General features: G+C 37.8%; 1 protein-coding gene across 3 annotated transcripts in view; it reads left to right on the forward strand.

The window, feature by feature from the left end:
- The window catches only part of LOC107693410 (regulator of G-protein signaling 3-like), a 176,254-nt gene that overhangs the window by 117,697 nt on the left and 39,023 nt on the right, over positions 1 to 19,534 (forward strand). For all 3 annotated transcript variants that reach the window (XM_016492794.1, XM_016492796.1, XM_016492795.1), the window contains exon 12: positions 2,180 to 3,049. In XM_016492794.1, coding sequence (XP_016348280.1) covers positions 2,180 to 3,049 — 870 coding nt within the window. The remainder of the gene's footprint in view (positions 1 to 2,179; positions 3,050 to 19,534) is intronic.

Genomic DNA, 19,534 nt, shown 5'->3' on the forward strand with positions numbered 1-19,534 from the left:
TATTCTATTTTTTTCTACTGCGTCATGATGGGCGAGTGATGCATGAGGGACTCAACGAACACCGACTGAACCATCCCATCACGGATAACAGAGCAAAAGAGAGCGTTTAAGGAAATCATCTGTCTTTGGTTCTTTTGTCTTAATTTCCTCTGTGTCGCTCTGTTCGGTAGTAACCTTTCACACAACCTAAAAATACCACAGACGAGATAAGAGGCCCATTCTTACTGAAGCTCCAGTTATGGTGAGCAGTGGTAATATGAATTACATCTTATGACTTCTGTTTTTGGCTGCATCAGCTGAGCTTGTTTTCTGTTGCAGTAAACCCCTCTGAAAAGCACTCAGAGGAGGTTTTTTTCTCACCAGCTTTGGTTGCACCCTATTAGAGTGAGTGATAAGCAGCATGGGCTGGTTTTGAGAGAGCTGATTAGTTCAGAAGGCTTCCAGTATGTACTTTTGCTAGCTTATATTAAATGTGCATTCCTGTTATATAGGCCATAATTTATTGTAATTTTCACATCTAATAATAATAATAATAATCATAATAATAATAAAAAAAACGTAATACAGATCTGTCTACCTGTCATTTAATGATGTTTAGAGAGATAGCAAACTCTAGTAAACTATTAGATCTAGATGAAGAATTAGTTACTGAAGTAGAAAACTAGTTTCCTTGCCTCCCTTCAGGTCATTTACTTGTTATATCCAAAAAGCATATGTTATATCCATCCCCTCTACTGTTCAGATGGGATCCATTTCTCATTTCCGACAGTAGATGGTGATGTAAGTTTTCCTACCAGCATTAAAAAAAGTGCTACAGATTCTTCTTTTCAGTGCTGCAAGCAACCTAGTAAAATGTGTAACATTTCGACTTATGCTTGACTAAGATTAATCACAAATCTGTCTACAAATGATTGTCTGCCTTATTCATTTTTATTTTCTGTGTTTTTTTTTTCTGATTGTTTTATATGGATGACACTGCATTTCTACACTGTCTAAATTTCCTAAAAAAAATAAAAAATAAATCAATGATGACATTTTCATTCAAAAGTCCCCCCTAAATTTTGTCCTGAATCTATAGAACCTGAAACTAAAGCAAAGACTTGAGTAAATATTTTGGCCATAAAAGAAAGAATACATAAGTTAATACATAAAAGATATTTCCCATTTAAAATTAAGTGGATTGTATCCTAAAAGTGCTGACTTGAAGCCCATTATATGTTTAAATAATGTAATACCATGGGATTCCTATAGACAGGTATAGATTTCTCAAAGGAAATGAGAGAAATTTGTATTTTACAAATTCGCATTGTGATTTTAATTATGTCCATATCTGCGAAGTCTGTGTTTTTTCACACAATCTCTGTACAAATTCCAGAGCAAATTGCCTACCTTTTCCTATCTCCTCTGAGAAATCTAATCCCATCTGTCTGTGATTGCTGATATTATATTTTCACACCTCTTTTACTCATGTGTTTTGGCTTACATGAATTGCCATAAATGATTATTTTCAACCTCTATTCTATTCTGCTGAATTCATCCTTCAGTGTCCAAAGTCACTTACATCTTTTCTGGCTTTTTTATAGCCTTTATTTTACCAGACTTTGTTGTTAGATTCTCGCGTAAAATATCCCGTGCTTTTCAGGCTTGAAATATAGCACTCCATTTTAAACATCTGCCTAGCCACCAAGTGGTATTTGACATGAAAAAGTGTGAAGAACTGAGAGAGCTTCAAAGAACATCTAGAGTGCTTTTTCGCTTTGAATTGGTTTGCTTAAAACTTAAGGAAATTAGTGACTGCTGCTAATGAAACAGTTACTAATCAGTACTTATCAGGAAATCAGTGACTGCTGCTAAGGAAACCGTTACTTATCATATACTATTATGATAAGCAATGAATAAGATGATAAACACACTGAGTAGAATAAAGTATTCAACACTCCCATAATTTTGGAATACCTGGTGATGCCCACTTGGCCACTTCACTTCACTTCACTTCACTTCACTTCACTTCACTTCACTTCACTTCACTTCACTTATTTGTTCATAAATACAACACAATATTTTCTGCAGTAGTTCTACAATAATTGTTGTTCAGTTACTGACTATAATTACATATTGTAATATTGCACTGGTAGAAAAACAGTAACGGTTTTGCACCACTGTGTTCTTCTGTTGTCAGATGCTCGAACCCAAGCAGGATGAGCCATGTTACCTCAGGGGCCGGAGAATGACCTCTGAGGATGACCATTCCCTGGGCAACCTGTCCGATGCATCAGCCACCACTGCGAGTAGCCCTCAGTCCAGGAGTCTCACCCTGCTGGAGGATCTGTGCACCCCTCTGGAGGAGAACAGCCACCTGGTTCCACCAACACCTCCGCCCTCCACTGAGGGAGAAGATGGGAAGAGCACGGAGAGCAGCATGAATGAGCTATGGAGGGAGGATGAAGACAAAGAGAAAGAGGAGGAGAGGGGGAATACTGAGCCAATGACCGAGGAGAAAGAAGAGCAGGAGTCCTTGCATGCACACGCAAGAGACTGTGAAGATGAAAAACAGCTGCTTGTTGATGAGGACAACGCTCCAGAGGCAGTGGACACAAATGCTCCACCTTTATCCTCTTCCTCATCATTTGTCATCCCCGAGCTGCGATTAGATTGGTCCTTTAGTGCAGACGCTCTCTCCACCCCTGGCACAGATGAAGAGTATGAAGAAGATGAAGATGATGATGAGGAGGAGGAAGACAGTGATGATAACTACCTGGAACGCAGTGATAGTAAACGGAGGAGCATGGTAGAGGCCACTTCCTGCGAAAAGCACTCAGGTGGACTCAGCGTGCAGAATTCCCTGCGCAGACGCACACACAGTGAGGGCAGTCTTCTCCAGGACCCTTGCACAACCTGCTTCACATCTGACAATGCCATCAACTGCATGGAGGTGGCCGCGACACACAAAGGCGGCTGGACACTTCCATCACCCAAAACCCTGAAGAAAGAGCTGACTAAGAATGGAGGGTCCATGCACCAGCTGTGTATGCTCTTCTCCGGAAGAAAAGTAAGTCCTTCTTGGTCTTACTCTTATTAAATGAGCATGCCAAACGGTTTATGAATCATTTCCTTCTGTCATGTAACTTGCTTAAGCTGATATATTAGAGAGGCCAAGCCAAGCATCACTATTACTCATACTCAACATTGGGGACTTTTCTAGAGAAATTAAGGTACATTTGTAACTTGTTCTTCACCATTTGCACTATGGACAGTTGGTATCACTTATGCAAATGGTCAGACATTGGTCAGACTAACAATTTTCAGATGTAGTATAAAATAGTCAAGATATTCTACTAGACTTACTTTAAAAGAGGGAAGATAATTTGGGTCTGGACATTTGACTTATTAAAGTGCAGAAGTAAAAGCAAAGCAAACAGGGGCCTACCTTTTAAGGCAGCAAGTCATGCACAGGTAATCATCCCTTACTGTCTTCACAAAAGCACATGCACACCCAGGGGCGGACTTAATGATTTGGGGGCCCTAAGCAAATTCCAGATATGGGGCCCCAACACAATAACTATGTGCTCTTTTACATCTAACCCTTATTTTGCTCGCTCTCTCTTTAATAGTTTATAGCTACCCCTTCAGAACTTCAGTAAATAATTAGTCAACCTGATTTAGTTTTTTTTTTTAAAGCCATATTACCTTACTTTCTTTGGATCACAAAAGAAGATATCATCAAAAAAAAGTAAAATAAAATAAATAAAATAAAATAAAAATGTTTGCACTTGACTTGTCCATTTGTAACCTTCTTCAGTCTTTGTACAAAAGGATTCAAATGTCATGAAATTATCCCATGAAACTCGTTCCATATTCCAAGTGTTCTGAAGTCATGTGGTAGGGTTTGCCGAGAAACAAATCGAAAATGTAATCAATTATAAAGCGAAAATCTATTCAAAAATGTATTCAAGTGCGCGGCAGTTCGCGCCGCCGTGCATAGGAAACTGAAAGCTGTTACTCACTTCAGTTCATTGCGATCTCACAATGTCCCCTTAATCAATTAAGCTCTCTACACTGCACAATGAATCTCTTATTTACATCATATCTACACTTTTGATGAGCTTGCAAAGATCAGCACTGGACAAAAACTTGGCTTAAACACCTCGCGTCCAGGAAATCAACAGATATGCCTGTGATTGGCTACATTGCTCAACGCTGCAAAACACATTGTAAATATAAACATTTGACGTGCTCTAACGTTTGCCAAATATGTTTCGCAAATATCAGATGGGGCCCCCTGATTCCCCGGGGCCCTAAGAGGCCGCTTAACCCGCTTATTGGTTAAGTCCGCCCCTGCGCACACCACAAGACAGAAACAGAAATCTCTCATTAGCACTCACAACACAGCCCAACCCTGCTTGCCACATGTACCATCTGACAGGTAAAAATCAAAAGTTGGATTTTTATCATTTATATCATAAACTGTGCAGAACAAGGTAAGAGGTTTGATCCAATCATATCACAAGGTAAGAGGTTTGATCCAATCATATCACATTAATTCATCTTGAGCAATAGTAGTACTGACACTTGCCTTCGTGAACACAGAATGTGTAAATGTTCCTGCATATAAGTAAAGAAAAATGTTGAATAGATAAAAAAGAATAGCAACAGGTGATTAGTTGCAAGGCAAATGTAAATGCTTTAATATACAGTATAGATAGATAGATAGATAGATAGTCATGGTTTTAACTCCCAAATATCCCAAAGTTTATGCTTTACTGGTTCTGTGTTAGACAGTAATAACTTTGTATGTACAGAATAATAATTATAAGCATTATGTACTTATTATGCATTTACTTCTTTAATCAGTTATATGCACCTTGTCTGCTATAGTAATATAATTAATACAGTTAAATTAGTCATTTCAAATTCTACTGATATTTTATTGCTCATTATTCCATATATAATTTTATCCTAGATATTTGTTCATATGGCTCAAAATGCACATAGGGCTGCACTCTCAGTTTTGTCCACTAAGTGGCGTTCTGATAATTTATTTTGGTCTCTAACCAGACTGACACAGTATTTAAAGATGTTGTCTAGACCAACAGTTTTAAGACCACACATTTATATACATGCCTGTGAATGCATGCTGGAATTACTTTTTTGTTTGCTTGTTTGTTGGAATGCTGGATTTGTGTGTGTGTGTGTCTTTAAGCAATGTGAATTCTATTATATATATACGAAACAGAGAAGACTGATACATTCCTGTATCATTCCTGTCATTCCTAAGGCAGATAATTGCTTTTATCAGCCAGTACCGATTATTAGCTGATATGTCAGTGCATCCCTACTTTTAAGGCCTTCCATATTAGCACCACCATATCTAACAGTATTACTCTTTCATTATGTTCAGTCTTCAGTCACTAGTCACTTTTTCAGAAATTGGTGTAAACACAGTGACATTGCAGCTACTGCCTCTTCTGAAAAAAAACTTGTCTATACACATCTGTAAGTAGTTCAGAAGGCTCATTATCTTAGATAATGCAGTGTAATGCAGCTTGTAACTCAATTCTGTACATTGCCACCTTTGCAGTTCACATAAGAAAATATGGAACAAAACCATTAATTCAGCACTCCAGTGATGACAGTCAACTCTCACCCCTTTCTTAGCCACAGGCAGTTTCTTTAGGCCTGTGTCTGGTGCATAATGGGACTATACGTATCCTGAATGCGCACATGATCCTGTGTCTGTCTGCGCATGCATTTGGAGAAAATTAGTGCCTTCCTAGGAGAACTGCAAAGGGGAGAAAGGACAACATTTTCATTGTGTCTGAAATATACAAGACAAAGCAACCCTTTACTTGTATTTATAGTCTTTTTTTAAAATAAGTATATTGTTGGATGTAAACTCAGGAAGAAAAATAATGTCATGATGATTGTGAGTAAATAATCAACTAAAGGTATTTTTGCATGGTAGTTTCCAGTTAATTTTCAGTGAAGAAAAGGAGAGTGGCATCATTTGAAAGTCTATGATCCAAAAAACAGAGCAACAGGCACAAAAACACTGGCAAAACGTAATCCACAAACATAGAATCTGCAGACACAAAGTAACAGGTGCAATACTGCAGCAACAAAAGACTCAGTGAGCATGGTATATATCATCATGGTGAGCTAATAAGTAAATGACAAACAGCTCAAGGTAATGAAACAATCATCAGTGCAAGGGGTGATGGGAACTGAAGTCCAAACCAAAAGACCCAGAAGAGTGCCCTCTGGTGGCTGTTATAGGCACATCAGCTGATGGCTGTGACATAACCCCTACTTTAAAGACCACCACAGTAAGGCCGACAAGACCAAAGATCCCCACGGTGGAGCTGACGGAGCTGAAGACCACTTCAGTGGCGCTGACAAGGCAGATGACCCCGCTGGCAGACCGGGCAGGACTGCAATAAAGAGCATAGAGAGGTTAGTAACAGCCTTTATGGTCATAACAGGACAGGCAGATAGTTCAGCAACAGTCTCCTTGGCCATGACAGGGCAGACTAAGAGTTCAGGAGTGGGCACCACAGCCCAAAGAGTAGCTGAAGTGGACGCCATCACCTCAGGAGGGCTTGTAGACAGGAGCAAACTCTGAAATGCATTCGTAGACTTGAGTGGACTGTAAAGTAGACTCCTGGACTAGAACAGACTCAGGAGCAAACTCATAGACCAGAAATGACTTTGGAGCGGACTTGTAAACTGGAACGAGCTCTGGAGTAAACTCATAGACTTGAGTGGGCTCAGGAGCGGATTCATAGACTGGAGCGGGCTCAGGAGTGAACTCGTAGACTCTGTGGACTCTGAGGGCTCCTGGACTGGAGTGGGCTCTGGGGTAGGATCTGAGGGCTCTTGGGCTGGTATGGTTTCTGGATTGGATTCTGAGGGCTCCTGGACTGGAGCAGGCTCTTGAGTGGACTCAGAAGCGGCCCATACATGCAGAACAGCCAAGAGATGAAAGGCAAAGATGGTCTTCTTGATTATGGCAGCAGCAGTGATATCGGGCGGCTGTGTAGCGACCTCTGAGACAACTGGACTTGGGACCACTGGAGCGTACTTTGCTGCCTTCCTCCTTCTTGACCTTCGTTTACTGACCTTCGTTTACGAGTCAGAGATAGTGAAGCCTCACTTTTCTTCTGGAGGTGTGGTAGCAGACTCGGGTATCTCTGGGGGCACTGCAATGAGCACAGACTGACCTGGAGTTGCTACTAAACTGCGGCAGTGGAGATAGTCAATGAAACCCCAATAATCAAGATTTTTTAGTCCTTCCATCTCCCACAGAGGCAAAGGGTTATCAAGGTATTCATTAAAATTCCTGTATAGCTCAGAGTCACAAAGTTCCAGTCCCACTGCCAAAGTCCAAAAAGTCTGCACAAGGCCTCCTACTTTCATCCCCTGTCGCTGCAGGGCCGCCAACATCTGGAGCCTTGCCTTCTGCTCCTTAGAAGCCCGAGGAAGAATCCGAATGCCCATGGTCCAAAAATCAATGAAGGTTGACTAGCTGGTAAATAGACATGTGCCGGTATTCGGTAATGCGATATATCACGGTTATATATATATATCACGTGACTGAATATGTATGATATTGTTATCGTGGGCACTTCAAAAATACCATGAATAAATATTTATTACAAATTATTGTGATTTTTTGAATGCATTTTAAGAATATTTTTCCCATCAACTGGTCACAATGCACAACACCGCTGTATGCTGTGTGAAAAACGCATGCACACTCTCATGTAAACAAGCACGGATGAGAAGCGCATGGCGGAACGTGAAGAAGACGCACTGAATGAAATCGCACTTTCACTCTCTGACAGCAGATGGCGCTAAACAACATAAATGCAGTGTTACCTCGGAAACCCCATAAACAAACTTTCTAAAACGTATTTAAATGGTTTTAAATAGCCATTCAGATTTTTGTATTCGCAGTGGTGTTCATCACAGTGGCAAGTACTTAATACTTAAACTTAATAGGCTATTTATTTTCAAACTTTTTTTTTTTTACATTCTAATCTGGACAACGACATGCCCTAGAAATTGTTTGAAAATGTTTTGATTCTTTATTGTTTGGTCACACTTTACATCAAGGCTCTATTAATTGACATTAGTTAATTCATTAGTTAACATAAACTGCCAATGGAAAATTCTTCTAAACATTCATTAATCTTAAGTAATTTCAATATTTTATATCACGTTGTTAAAATCAAAAGTTACAACTGTTTTATTTAATGAACTAACAGTTGTAGGCTATTTTTTAACAAAGATTAATAACTTCTAAAGCTATTGCTCATTATTAATATTAATGCATTAACTAATGTTAACTAATGAGATCTTATCGTAAAGTGTTACTTGTTGGTCTTTATAATTCTTCTGCACTTTAATCTGTGTGAATTTTAAAAAATGTTTTACTTTATACATATTTTGCATATTACTTCATTGTATGTAAATGTTCAGTTCTTTTGTTATAAGAAAAAAGTTATTAAACCTGTTATACTTTGACAACACTTTTTTGCAACTAAATTTCAATACCGTTATAATACCGTATACCGTGATAAAAGCACTAGCAATTAATCGCAACATGAAAATTTGATACTGTCATATGGCTACTGGTGAATATCACTCAAAACTGAACGAAGATCCAATAGCAGCTTTAATGTAGTCCCAGACAGTGATCCAAAAACATTTATCTATCTATCTATCCAGCTATCTATCTATCCAGCTATCTATACATCTATCTATCTATCTATCTCTGCAATAAATTGATCAAAAGTTATCAAAAACACATTTATTATTTATTAAGATTTCCATTTGAAATAAATGCAGTTGTTTTGAACTTTCTATTCATTAATAATTTCTAGAAGAAAAAAATAATAATCACAGCACATTGTAACGAATTAGTCCACTGAAGGCGAGCGTAAGTGAGAACCCAAGTGCAGTTTATTTACAGGTGATCCAAACATCCAAACAATAATCCGTGACTTGACTTGATATGAACAGACTTGACTTGACTTGACTAGGCATGAACAGACTAGACGAGGCATGAACAGACTAGACTCACCAACAGCGGGTTACACAGGCCGCCATGGCGGAGCAGGCAGATCAGGGAGCCACCATGGCGGATCAGGAGATACTGGAACACAGAACATAGAGAGGTTAACAGCAGCCTCTACGGCCGCAACAGAGCAGACAGAGTTCATGGATGGCCTCCTTGGCCGTGACAGGACAGACAGTGAGTTCAAGAGCGGCCTCCATGTCTGTGACAGGACAGACAGTGAGTTCATGAACGGCCTCCATGGCCGTGGCGGTGAGACGTGACGAGACTCTAGAAGGGCGGCCATTTTGTAAAGAGACTCCTGTTTGGTGGCCATCTTGCAACGAAGCTCTTCAATGGTGGCCATGTTGTGAATAATCTCTTGAGTGATGATGTGAGCAGGCTCTGGCTTGGCAGACGTGACGTGTAGAGGACTTGGTGTAGCAGACATGACGAGAGCAGGCTCTGGTTTGGCAGACGTGACGTGAGCAGGCCCTGGGGTAGCAGACATGATGTTATCAGACTCTGGCTTGGCAAACATGATGTGATCAGGCTTTGACTTTGTAGACATGACACGAGTAAACTTTGACTTAACTGGCATGATTTGAGCAGGTCCTGGAGTAGCAGACATGGCGTTAGCAGGCTCTGGAGTAGCAGACATGGCGTTAGCAGGCTCTGGCTTGGCAGTGTTAAAAGCCACCTGGTAGCACAGTTCACAAAAATCTGCCACATATTCCTCAACAGAGCGATTACCTTGGCGGAGGCGAACTAGGCGATCTGCTGGGTTCATTATAGGGGTCGTGTATTCTGTAACGAATTAGTCCACTGAAGGCGAGCATAAGTGAGAAGTGCAGTTTATTTACAGGTGATCCAAACATCCAAACAATAATCTGTGACTTGACTTGACATGAACAGACTTGACTTGACTTGACTAGGCATGAACAGACGATATAGCAGACAAGGAGGGTCACATGACATGAACAAACCAATGGGAAACAAGACACATGACTAAGACAACCAATCAGAACATGACACAATGAACAGAGGAACCAATGGCATGAATACATGAGGGCAAGGGAAGCATGACACAAACAGGGACCATGATTAAACTCCAAAATAAAAGACATGAAAACATGAACAAGAAACACACCCAAAACACCACATTACACACATTAAGCAGCACAACTGTTTTCAGCTTTTGTAACAATAATGACAAAAAACAATGTGACATCATGTGATCATGTGACACTGTATTCTGGACTGGAGCAATGATGCTGAAAATTCAGCTTTGTATCTCAGTAATAAATTACATTTGAAAATATATTTAAATAAAAAAGTTATTTAAAATTTTACACCATTACTGTATTTACTGTATTTTTGATCAAATAAATGCAGCCTTGGTGAGTATAAGAGACTTCTTTTAAAAACAATAATAATCTTACTAACCCAATACCATTAGTAGATACCATTATATACAGTAGTCGCATGTGATGCAGGATGCAGTTGCTGTATGTTTTATCTTTTCCACAAAGTGGATTTTTTTAAAGATAATTTATTTGGTTAGTAGAGTGATGGGGCTTTGCCTGCACTTTCCTAGTTGCTGTAATTCTTTTATCATGTCACATCCTCAGCCTGGTGGAGGCGACCCAGAGATCCAATGTTTACACCAGGGACCAGCTGATGAGTCTCTGACAGTGTGTTATGGCCGGAACCTAGAAATCCACAAGGAGTTGAGGTGAAAATATTTGCCATTTAGGACAAGAGCTACAGTCCATATCTTCCATCTTTTCGTCATGGAGAATGTGAGATCGCTACTGAAAAAGATGGAAGAGTACTGTAACATCACTTACTAAAAGTAATTGGATGTTTTGTGAGGGTTGTGTTGTGTGTTTCACTGAGGCAGGGCTTGGTGAAAATGTATCGGACTGTGTGCTTAGCTGGATTTTCCAACTCTGAACATATTACTGTGAAAGTGCTTGTGTGCAGCCCTGACATCATCAATCTTGCCGCCTGCATTAGTTTTCAGATGACTCAGCTATTGTGGGTAGTATTAACAGAAGATAGGAGTGTGGTGGACGGTTTTGTAGCATGATTTGAGCTGAATGACCTCCAGCTTAACATCACAAAGACTAAATAGCAGGGATTTCAGAAGGCAGAAGACCTTCCTGAACTCAGTCATCATCAGAAGATGGAGGTGGACATTGTTGAGGAGTATTTGTACATGGGTGTCCGCACTAATATTAAACTGGGCTGGACTAAATATCAAGATGCTTTATGCACTGAAAACAGTGTAACAGTTGTGTTATTTTCTTTTGGTGACTACTGTGAGGATTTACTAAAGATTCGCAGTGAAAAATTTCAGATGAAAAGGCATGGACAGTCATTTTTACAACTGACCTTATTGCATATGTATTTGTAAGAGTTTCCCTTTCAGACACTTTATGGGAGGAGAGTATTTAAATGAGTCATGAAGCAATCATGAAGACTAAGGTTTGATAGTGACTGAGATTTTCAACTGTTTAATGTTCAGTTATGTTGGGATTTAGAACCAATTACACTGGGTTGCCACTGAGGTGAAGAGTGGGGCATTTTCTTAGGCTGAGGATGGAAACGTAAAGATCTGTCTTTGCTGCTTTACTTAAGAAGCAGTTAAGCATTTAGCATGCTAATGTGTGCTATTTACTGCTAACAGTTTCTTAGCTAGCTAGTATTACATAACTGTGATGTGTCAAAAATATATGTAAAATTAAATGTTAAATTATGTCAGGGAACCATATAAATCACATAATATGGTCACTTCAAAAAAACTTAATTTGATGATATTTTTTACCAAATTATGTGTGCTACTATAATGATTAATGTTGATCTGATGTATATGATTAAATAATATAAATCCAACAAACTTTTCAGTGTATGGTCTTTAAAATAAATAGACTAAATAGGTTTTTTTGTCTTTAGGAAAATTAACGTTTTGATTGATATTACAACAAAATTTAAGGTTTGAACTAAAACATAAATATAATTTGAGAAACCCTTATACATTTCTGTCAGGACCACTATCGTCAAAGATGATTGATAATTAGCATACAGTTTGGATTGGCGGTATGGTTCTGTTCTGGGCAAGAACTCCCTGCGCATCCATGCAGCCTAGCATGGATGAGAGCAGGGAGAGCAGCAATAACCCCCCAGGGTAAACAGAACAGAACCAACATAAATGTATTGCAGATATTGTTAAAGTTCAATAATTGTATGTAAATATTTTAGAATTAGTCTGATTCAAATGAGAATCAGAAGGTTGAATCCCGACTGACAGAGGAGGAGCTGGGGATGGAGGAGGGTAATTAGCTATTGAGCAATGCGAAAACTGCTGATAATACTGAGGGACCTTATATATGAATGCTTAGATAGGTGTCGTATTCCCATAGGTAGATGGGGATCAGCTGAGAGTCAGCTGATGCGAGCTTGACTAACGTGACCTGCCAGAAGCAGCTTGATATTAGCTAATATCAGCTTGATATTAGCATAACTTTATACATATCCTAATATTATTAGGAATGTTTTAGCCTTTGAGAGAAGCTTATTGTTTGTGTTTATGTTCATAATAACATAATAAATCATGAAACTAGATTAGGTCACATAAACCATGTGTATGGGTTGACATTCTCTTGATTTATGTTTATAGGTGAAAGTGCAGTAATTCTGATAAATTTTCCCAAATGACAACTGTCATGATCAGTATCATGATTGTAATTTTAAGTAAAATAATTGTTATTATCAGTTTAATCTTTATGCAGCATAACTAAAATGTGAGTTTAATTCTCAGACTTTTAGTCAACTAAAACTTTACTTAACACAAATCAAGACAGGCTGAATAAATATGATAAAAACAAAAGACATTTGCCACAGCACTAAGACTAAAGGTGTGGTCATATTTAATGAATTCCATTCATTTAAACAGGAATGACCTTGAATTAAAAAAAAAAAGTTTCTGAAAAAAAAAAAAGAACACTTGTGTGCACGAATAGTCAGAACCACCTGTTTTTCCTCATAAGACTGTCTGCAGACCCATGTATGTAGGCCATTGTCGTTGTGGGCCAATCAGGTTTTTGGAACAGAGCTTGAATCTGACATGGAGATAGTGTGAATTTACCTACAGAATACCATAGTATTTTAAGATAGATTTCATGGGACAGCGGTTTGGGTCTGCCATTCTCTCTGGCTGCTCGTCAGAACGAATTGTAGCAAAGCACCCATAGCCTTAATAATGGCTGGCATGCTTTAATGCTCATTAGTTTTGCAAGACAGGAGAAAATTTACAGCACAAAGAAAAAGATGTAATCCACTCTTAAGGAACTCTGCCTGTTTATTTGAATGATGTTTATGCTGGGCTTTTGTAGCAGGCTTGTGGAAATCTATGGGGCTTTGACACAAAATCAGCTTATATTTAGCTATTCTTTGCTGATTTTTTTGTTGGTGGCCTACGTCAGCTGTGCGCAGAACATACTTATCAAGCAAAATAGTAAAATCTGAGAATAAATCAGTTCAGCTTTTTGAACTGTTTAATTGAAAGTATTTAAAACTATATAAATTAACTAATCATATCTAGTATTATCTAACTACACATGTGGGTCAGGAAATAAGGTCGACTGCTTGAGAGCAAGATATGATTTCAAATGAAAATCTTTCATTTAGTTCTACTGTTTGGCCTCAGAAGACTTGAATGCAGCATTGTTTTAAGTTAATTGTGACTGTACTTTTATCTGCCTGTTTTATGTTTTATTTTGTTGAGAAATAGTGCAGGTTTAGTGATAGGGGTTGACTTAATTGCTTAAAGGTATCTATACAGTAATAATAATATATTATGCAGCTAAAATCGTTTCTCAAGATTTCTAATTGAAAGCAATGGGCTTATAGTTCTAGCCACATTACAATAAAGACACTACAGAGCTCTTTTGATGTCTGTATAGTCAGACACGCGAAACACTTGGACAAACAGCTGTATTTGGCGCCTTGAGAGTTAGAACGGGTTGTGATATGTGGTAGATGTGTCTACATACCCAGCTGTTTTAAATGTGAGAACCAAATATCAGTTACACTCTCAGCAGGACACAGATGCCTGTAAAAGACAAATGGTGTTGAAACTGGCATCCTACACTGAACTAAAGATGGGTTAAATACAGTCAGTTGTTCTAAAATTATAGTGTACTTTAGCACAGTAAAACATTTGGTGTCATTACAACTGCAACTGCAGTCATATCATACTTTGAGAGTGCAGAACCTGTGAGTGCAGAAATGTTTAAGAAATAACATAAATGTTATACTGACAACATACTGAGATCATACTGTCTTTATAATAATAATAACATCAAAACATATGTTTAGCTTAATAACATTTCACTTAATTAAGTGACGCCAAAACATTTCTGGTGGCTGACTGCAGTATAGGTCATAAACTCCACCCTCTTCATGTACACTTAAAATATATTTTTGATCATTTTATCATAATTTTAGGTAGTTTTTATAATGCTGATGAATGTTCAAGTGTTCAGTTTTCTAATCAGTTTGCTTTTAGTTCATTATATGATGCTATAAAAATGGGGTGTGGTGTCAAGATTGTGTGCTTGTGATTGGGTCTGCAGGAGTTTTAGGCGGGGCGTTGATACTATGGCTTCACCTTATGATCACTACTGCGCATGCTCCAAATGAATCATGACTGTGCAGACTCGGCTCTAAATGAGTCACTACTGTGCACACTCTGGCTCCAAATGATGTCATTTTTGCAAGATGACAGCTGCCATACTGGGGTGTTTTGGCTTTACTTTTCTATTGTGGAAGGAATTGTAGATGCATCGTCCATCTTTTTTTACAGTCTATGGTAATAATACGTTGACTGAGTTACACTACTGCACCTTAACTGCATTAGGTATATACTGTAGGATCAGTATGCTAAAGACACCCCAAATGACTTGCAATGCCAGGAAGTACTGACTCAAGCTTTCATTTATTTTAGGTATCATTGAAGCAAATGTCTTGCATATTGCAAAGACATACCAGTTACATGTGGAGTTTAATAGTAGTAACAGCAAAATAGATTTTATGAGTACTGGCATTGCTTTAGAACTGCAAATACAGAGCATTGAAATGTGTAATGTACCTATGCAAATGTCTACCTAGTAGGCCTATGTAAAAGTCAAATCAGTCTATTGTGAGGTACCATTTCAATTAGGATGCTGTCTTAGAAGCTTGGTCGACCCGACATCCTTATTGTCAGAATTTTTAGACACAAGAATTTGAAAGAATCGGGTCAATGATTCAATGACCCATTCATAAAGATAGTTGTCACTTGCTATGTTCATGAATGAATCAAACAGTTTGAACAAATTGGTTAAATAAGTGATTCTATAATTCACTTATTAAGACTTGCTGCCACCTATTGGTAGGTATAGTTCATATATAATGATATCATTTAATTTTTTAAATGAAAATAAGTATTTATTAATCAATAATCTGCTCTTGCAGTCATTTGTGTGCAAGATGCAGTAGGTATAGTTCATATATAATGATATCATTTAATTTTTTCCCCCAACATTTCATATTTCTTTGTTCAAAATGTTATGTTTAAAGCATTAATCTAATAACATTATTTATGCAATTATACTTGCAGTGCAAATAGATTTAAAAAAAAAAAAATGATAAGATGGAGTTTGTTGATACTGATTTAATTTAGTTTAGTTTATTTGTTTGTAACTTTATTTTTAATTGGTAACAGCCCTATAGTGTATGGTGTTAAGGAGTGTAAGTAATTAAAATATGTTCAACAGTATGTAACTTTATGTATTATAGATAATTATGAGAGCAGTGCCGTTTCCAGGTGAAATGAACACTAGAGGCAGTAAAACACCAAAAACCTTTTTTTTCCTGTTCACACAAATGACTGCAAGAGCAGATTATTGATTAATAAATACTTATTTTCAAGTAGTACTATGAACAGTACTATGTTTTGACCTCAAAACATTTTTACCATAGTGCATGACTTGTAAACTAATGCAGTGATGTCAATGATGTTGTGTGTCTTTGACGCACCAGCTCTCTCTGCTGTTTTTGTAACAATGCATTGGGCAGCCATTTTTTCAGCGATGTTGTACTTGTCCTGCTATTCATCTACTTGTTGCATAATTGAGTATATTACTGGAAGAGCTGAAAGAGTGGTTGACGTTAAATCACTGCAGCCCATCAGGTGTAACAGACACAGGGTTATTTGCCGCTGTGTGTTTTACTCCACTGTGGTTGCCATAGCAGAGCTGGTGCCAGTGTGGCTGTTCTGAAAGTAGCAGTGCTTCAGCTCACTGTAGAGCAAGCCAATGATGCAGTACAAGTGTTTGCAAATGAGTTAAACCCACCGTGTAACAGCCAGTTACCGTAAGTTATTGGACTGTGTTGTCATGGTTTCAAAACCTCTGGCTGGCATGGCACTGTGTTTTAAAGTGTGAAGAGAGGGATTTTATTGGGTGTTTTTGAAACTGTACAGGTTTGTTCCTTAAAGGAATATCTCTTACCAGAAATGAATTTCTCATGGTATTTGACTTTTTAACACTAATTTACATTCAGAGAACGTAAAAAGAGTAGGGTAAACATCCTACCTAATTTTTCCTTTTGCATTTCATAGAAGATAAAAGTCATAAGAGAGACAGGATTTTTATTTTTGGTGAACTATCCTTAATTCATTAGTGCATCTGCTTTTCTTCTGCATTTTGCTTTGCTATGGTCTGTATCTGTGTCTGAGTATTCACCATTTACAGGTCAGCGTGTTTAACCCTGAGACGCCACGACACCAGACACCTCTGCTCAAATTCATGGAGTTTTTGTGTCTGTGTGTCTGACAGGAAGCCCAAATTATTCACATGTTTTTTGGCTTTTATGAGGCCTTGATGAGTTTGACCCTTCTTTTCCTGTTATAAAATCCCGAACCCTGAACAGATGCTTTTCAAGCACAATTGAAAGCGTTCACATGTATGCTTTTCCTGAATGCTCCAACTTAAGTAAATACATAAATAAATACATGTAACACTTTAGTTTAGGGACCAGTTCTCACTATTAACTAGCTGCTTATTAGCATGCATATTACTAGCATATTGGCTGTTTATTAGTACTTTATAAGCACATATTAATTCAATTCAATTCAAGTTTATTTGTATAGCACTTTTCATATTAAAGCACATTATTATTCTGCATGAACATATTTTAGATAAATTAATCCAACCCCATTTCTAAATTTAACAACTACCTTAATAACTATTAATAACTATTAATAAATTATATCCTTATTATATCCTAATAAGGATAAATTAGGAGTTTACTTAATGCTTTTTTATTAATGAGAATTGGCCCCCAAACTAAAGTGTGGCTCAAATGATTGAGTGATTGATTGATTGATTTGATTGCTTGATTGATTGATTTTGTCTAGCTTTCGTTCACTAGCTTTGTCTTAAAACTTGGCATTAGGCCTATTGTTGGATCGTCTACCAAAAATTGCTTGTGATATTTTTTTAAATGAGTGTTCTGTGTTTCCTTGACAAATACAAATACACAATACATTGGTGTACCTAATTTGAGCTACAGGAATGCTACTATATCAATGGAATGCCATTGACAGTGGATCCAGAGCTGTGTTGATGGTTTTCCAATGAATGTCTCAATGAGTTTTAAAAGCTGGAGCACTTAAGAACACGTTGCTGCTGGATTTGGACCCATTTAGTCTTGAGAGAGGACGTCTACAGGATGGTGAGCCACACAGCACAATATTCACAAACATCCTTCATCACAGGATGCCACCACACACACAGGAAGAGGCTATGTTCTGTTTTAACAGAGATCAATTACGGCAGGAAAGCCAGTTAACGCACTCACACATACACACACATTTATCATTCCCACCTTTAGCACTTGTCGTCACTATTGTTTTTGATTACATAGTGGTGCATGCCTCACTATTATTGTTACTTATAGGTTTGGGGATTGAAACAAAGTTAACACATTATTTTGATGGTCCCCTTTAGACATTCTATTGAGTATAAGTAACTTTGCAGCTACATATCAACTAGCAGTCATTAGTGTATTAGCAGACCAGTGTTGGGGGTAATGCATTACTTTTTAATTTAGAAGGAAATATCTGAGTTACATTTTCAAATAGGTAATGCCAGTTACTTTGTTTCCCATGTCTTGACTGACAGAGTAAGCGCAGAGGCGTTGTGCGTGCTGTGTGAACATGATGCTTACTGCAGTTCTAGACTAAATATGAACATGTATTTATACATCTCACCTGCACAAAAACAGATTCAGTATTCCTTAAAATAATTAAAAACAATCAAATGCAAATTCAAAATATTATACAAAACTGCAATAATTAAATGTTAAATAAGACAAATATCATTTATGTATTTAATTCCATTTTATTAACCAATGTCTTTGCTACTGACCTTCGATGATCCAATTCAACCATACTAAGCAAAAATGACACATTTGTGTTTCATATTTGTTATTGCTGAATAGTGTTGAACTTTCTTTTCCTGCGTCATATTCTTCATGCAATTAGTTTGAGCTGCGCCCTCTACTGTACAGACATACATTTACATTTCCTTCAGCCTGAGGCATATTCATTTCACTTTTGTTGTGAAAGGGCTTTTACATTTGTAACAGAAGAACTGCCCAGATTTAAAATGTAACTCAAAAGTAATGTAACACATTACTTTCTATATAAGTAACGTAATTAGTTACTTTTTTAGGGAGCAACACAATATTGTAATGCATTACTGTTAAAGAGCCATGTTACTGTTACATGTACTGTTAAAGAGGTCATATGGGTTTTTGAAAAATATCTCTTTTGCAGTTTATAATGTAGCTATCCTTAAATGAAAACAGTCTGCAAAGTTGTTAATCAAAAAAGTGCATGATAAATAAAGATATTGTCTCTCAAAAGAGAGAGTCGATTCTGAATCGCCTTAACGAGTCGTCATATTTTCGAATCTTTTGCCTGTTACCGGTATACGTCACTGGGTAACACATTTGCATAATCCCTGCCTGCCCGCGAGTCTGACCTGCCCACAAACACTTCCGCTAGTTAGTATGTTTACATCATGTCGAGAAGACGCTGTGTTCAAGGATACCACAGAAATACAATTTGAACCTTTTGTTGTGTGCTCGTCATTTTACCGAGGACTGCTTCTCTAATATTAGCTTTTATCTTCGTCGGCTTCAAATCTACTCTATTTGGACTAACAAGCTCTCCGAACCACAACCTGTAAGTACGATTGATACGTTATGTTTACATTTTCAATTGACTTTATAATCATTGTGAAATTGCTGTTTATTTTGCTGCACGGGATTAATGCGGGAAAGACAAGCGAGTTAGGTAGGCTGGTGCGCCTGTGATACAGCTGTTCTGATTAAAAGTTAAGACACAGAGCGTCTTTTGTCTGGCGT

This window comes from Sinocyclocheilus anshuiensis, unplaced genomic scaffold (genome assembly GCF_001515605.1).
Source record: "Sinocyclocheilus anshuiensis isolate Anshui unplaced genomic scaffold, SAMN03320099.WGS_v1.1 scaffold1558, whole genome shotgun sequence".
NCBI lineage: Eukaryota > Metazoa > Chordata > Actinopteri > Cypriniformes > Cyprinidae > Sinocyclocheilus > Sinocyclocheilus anshuiensis.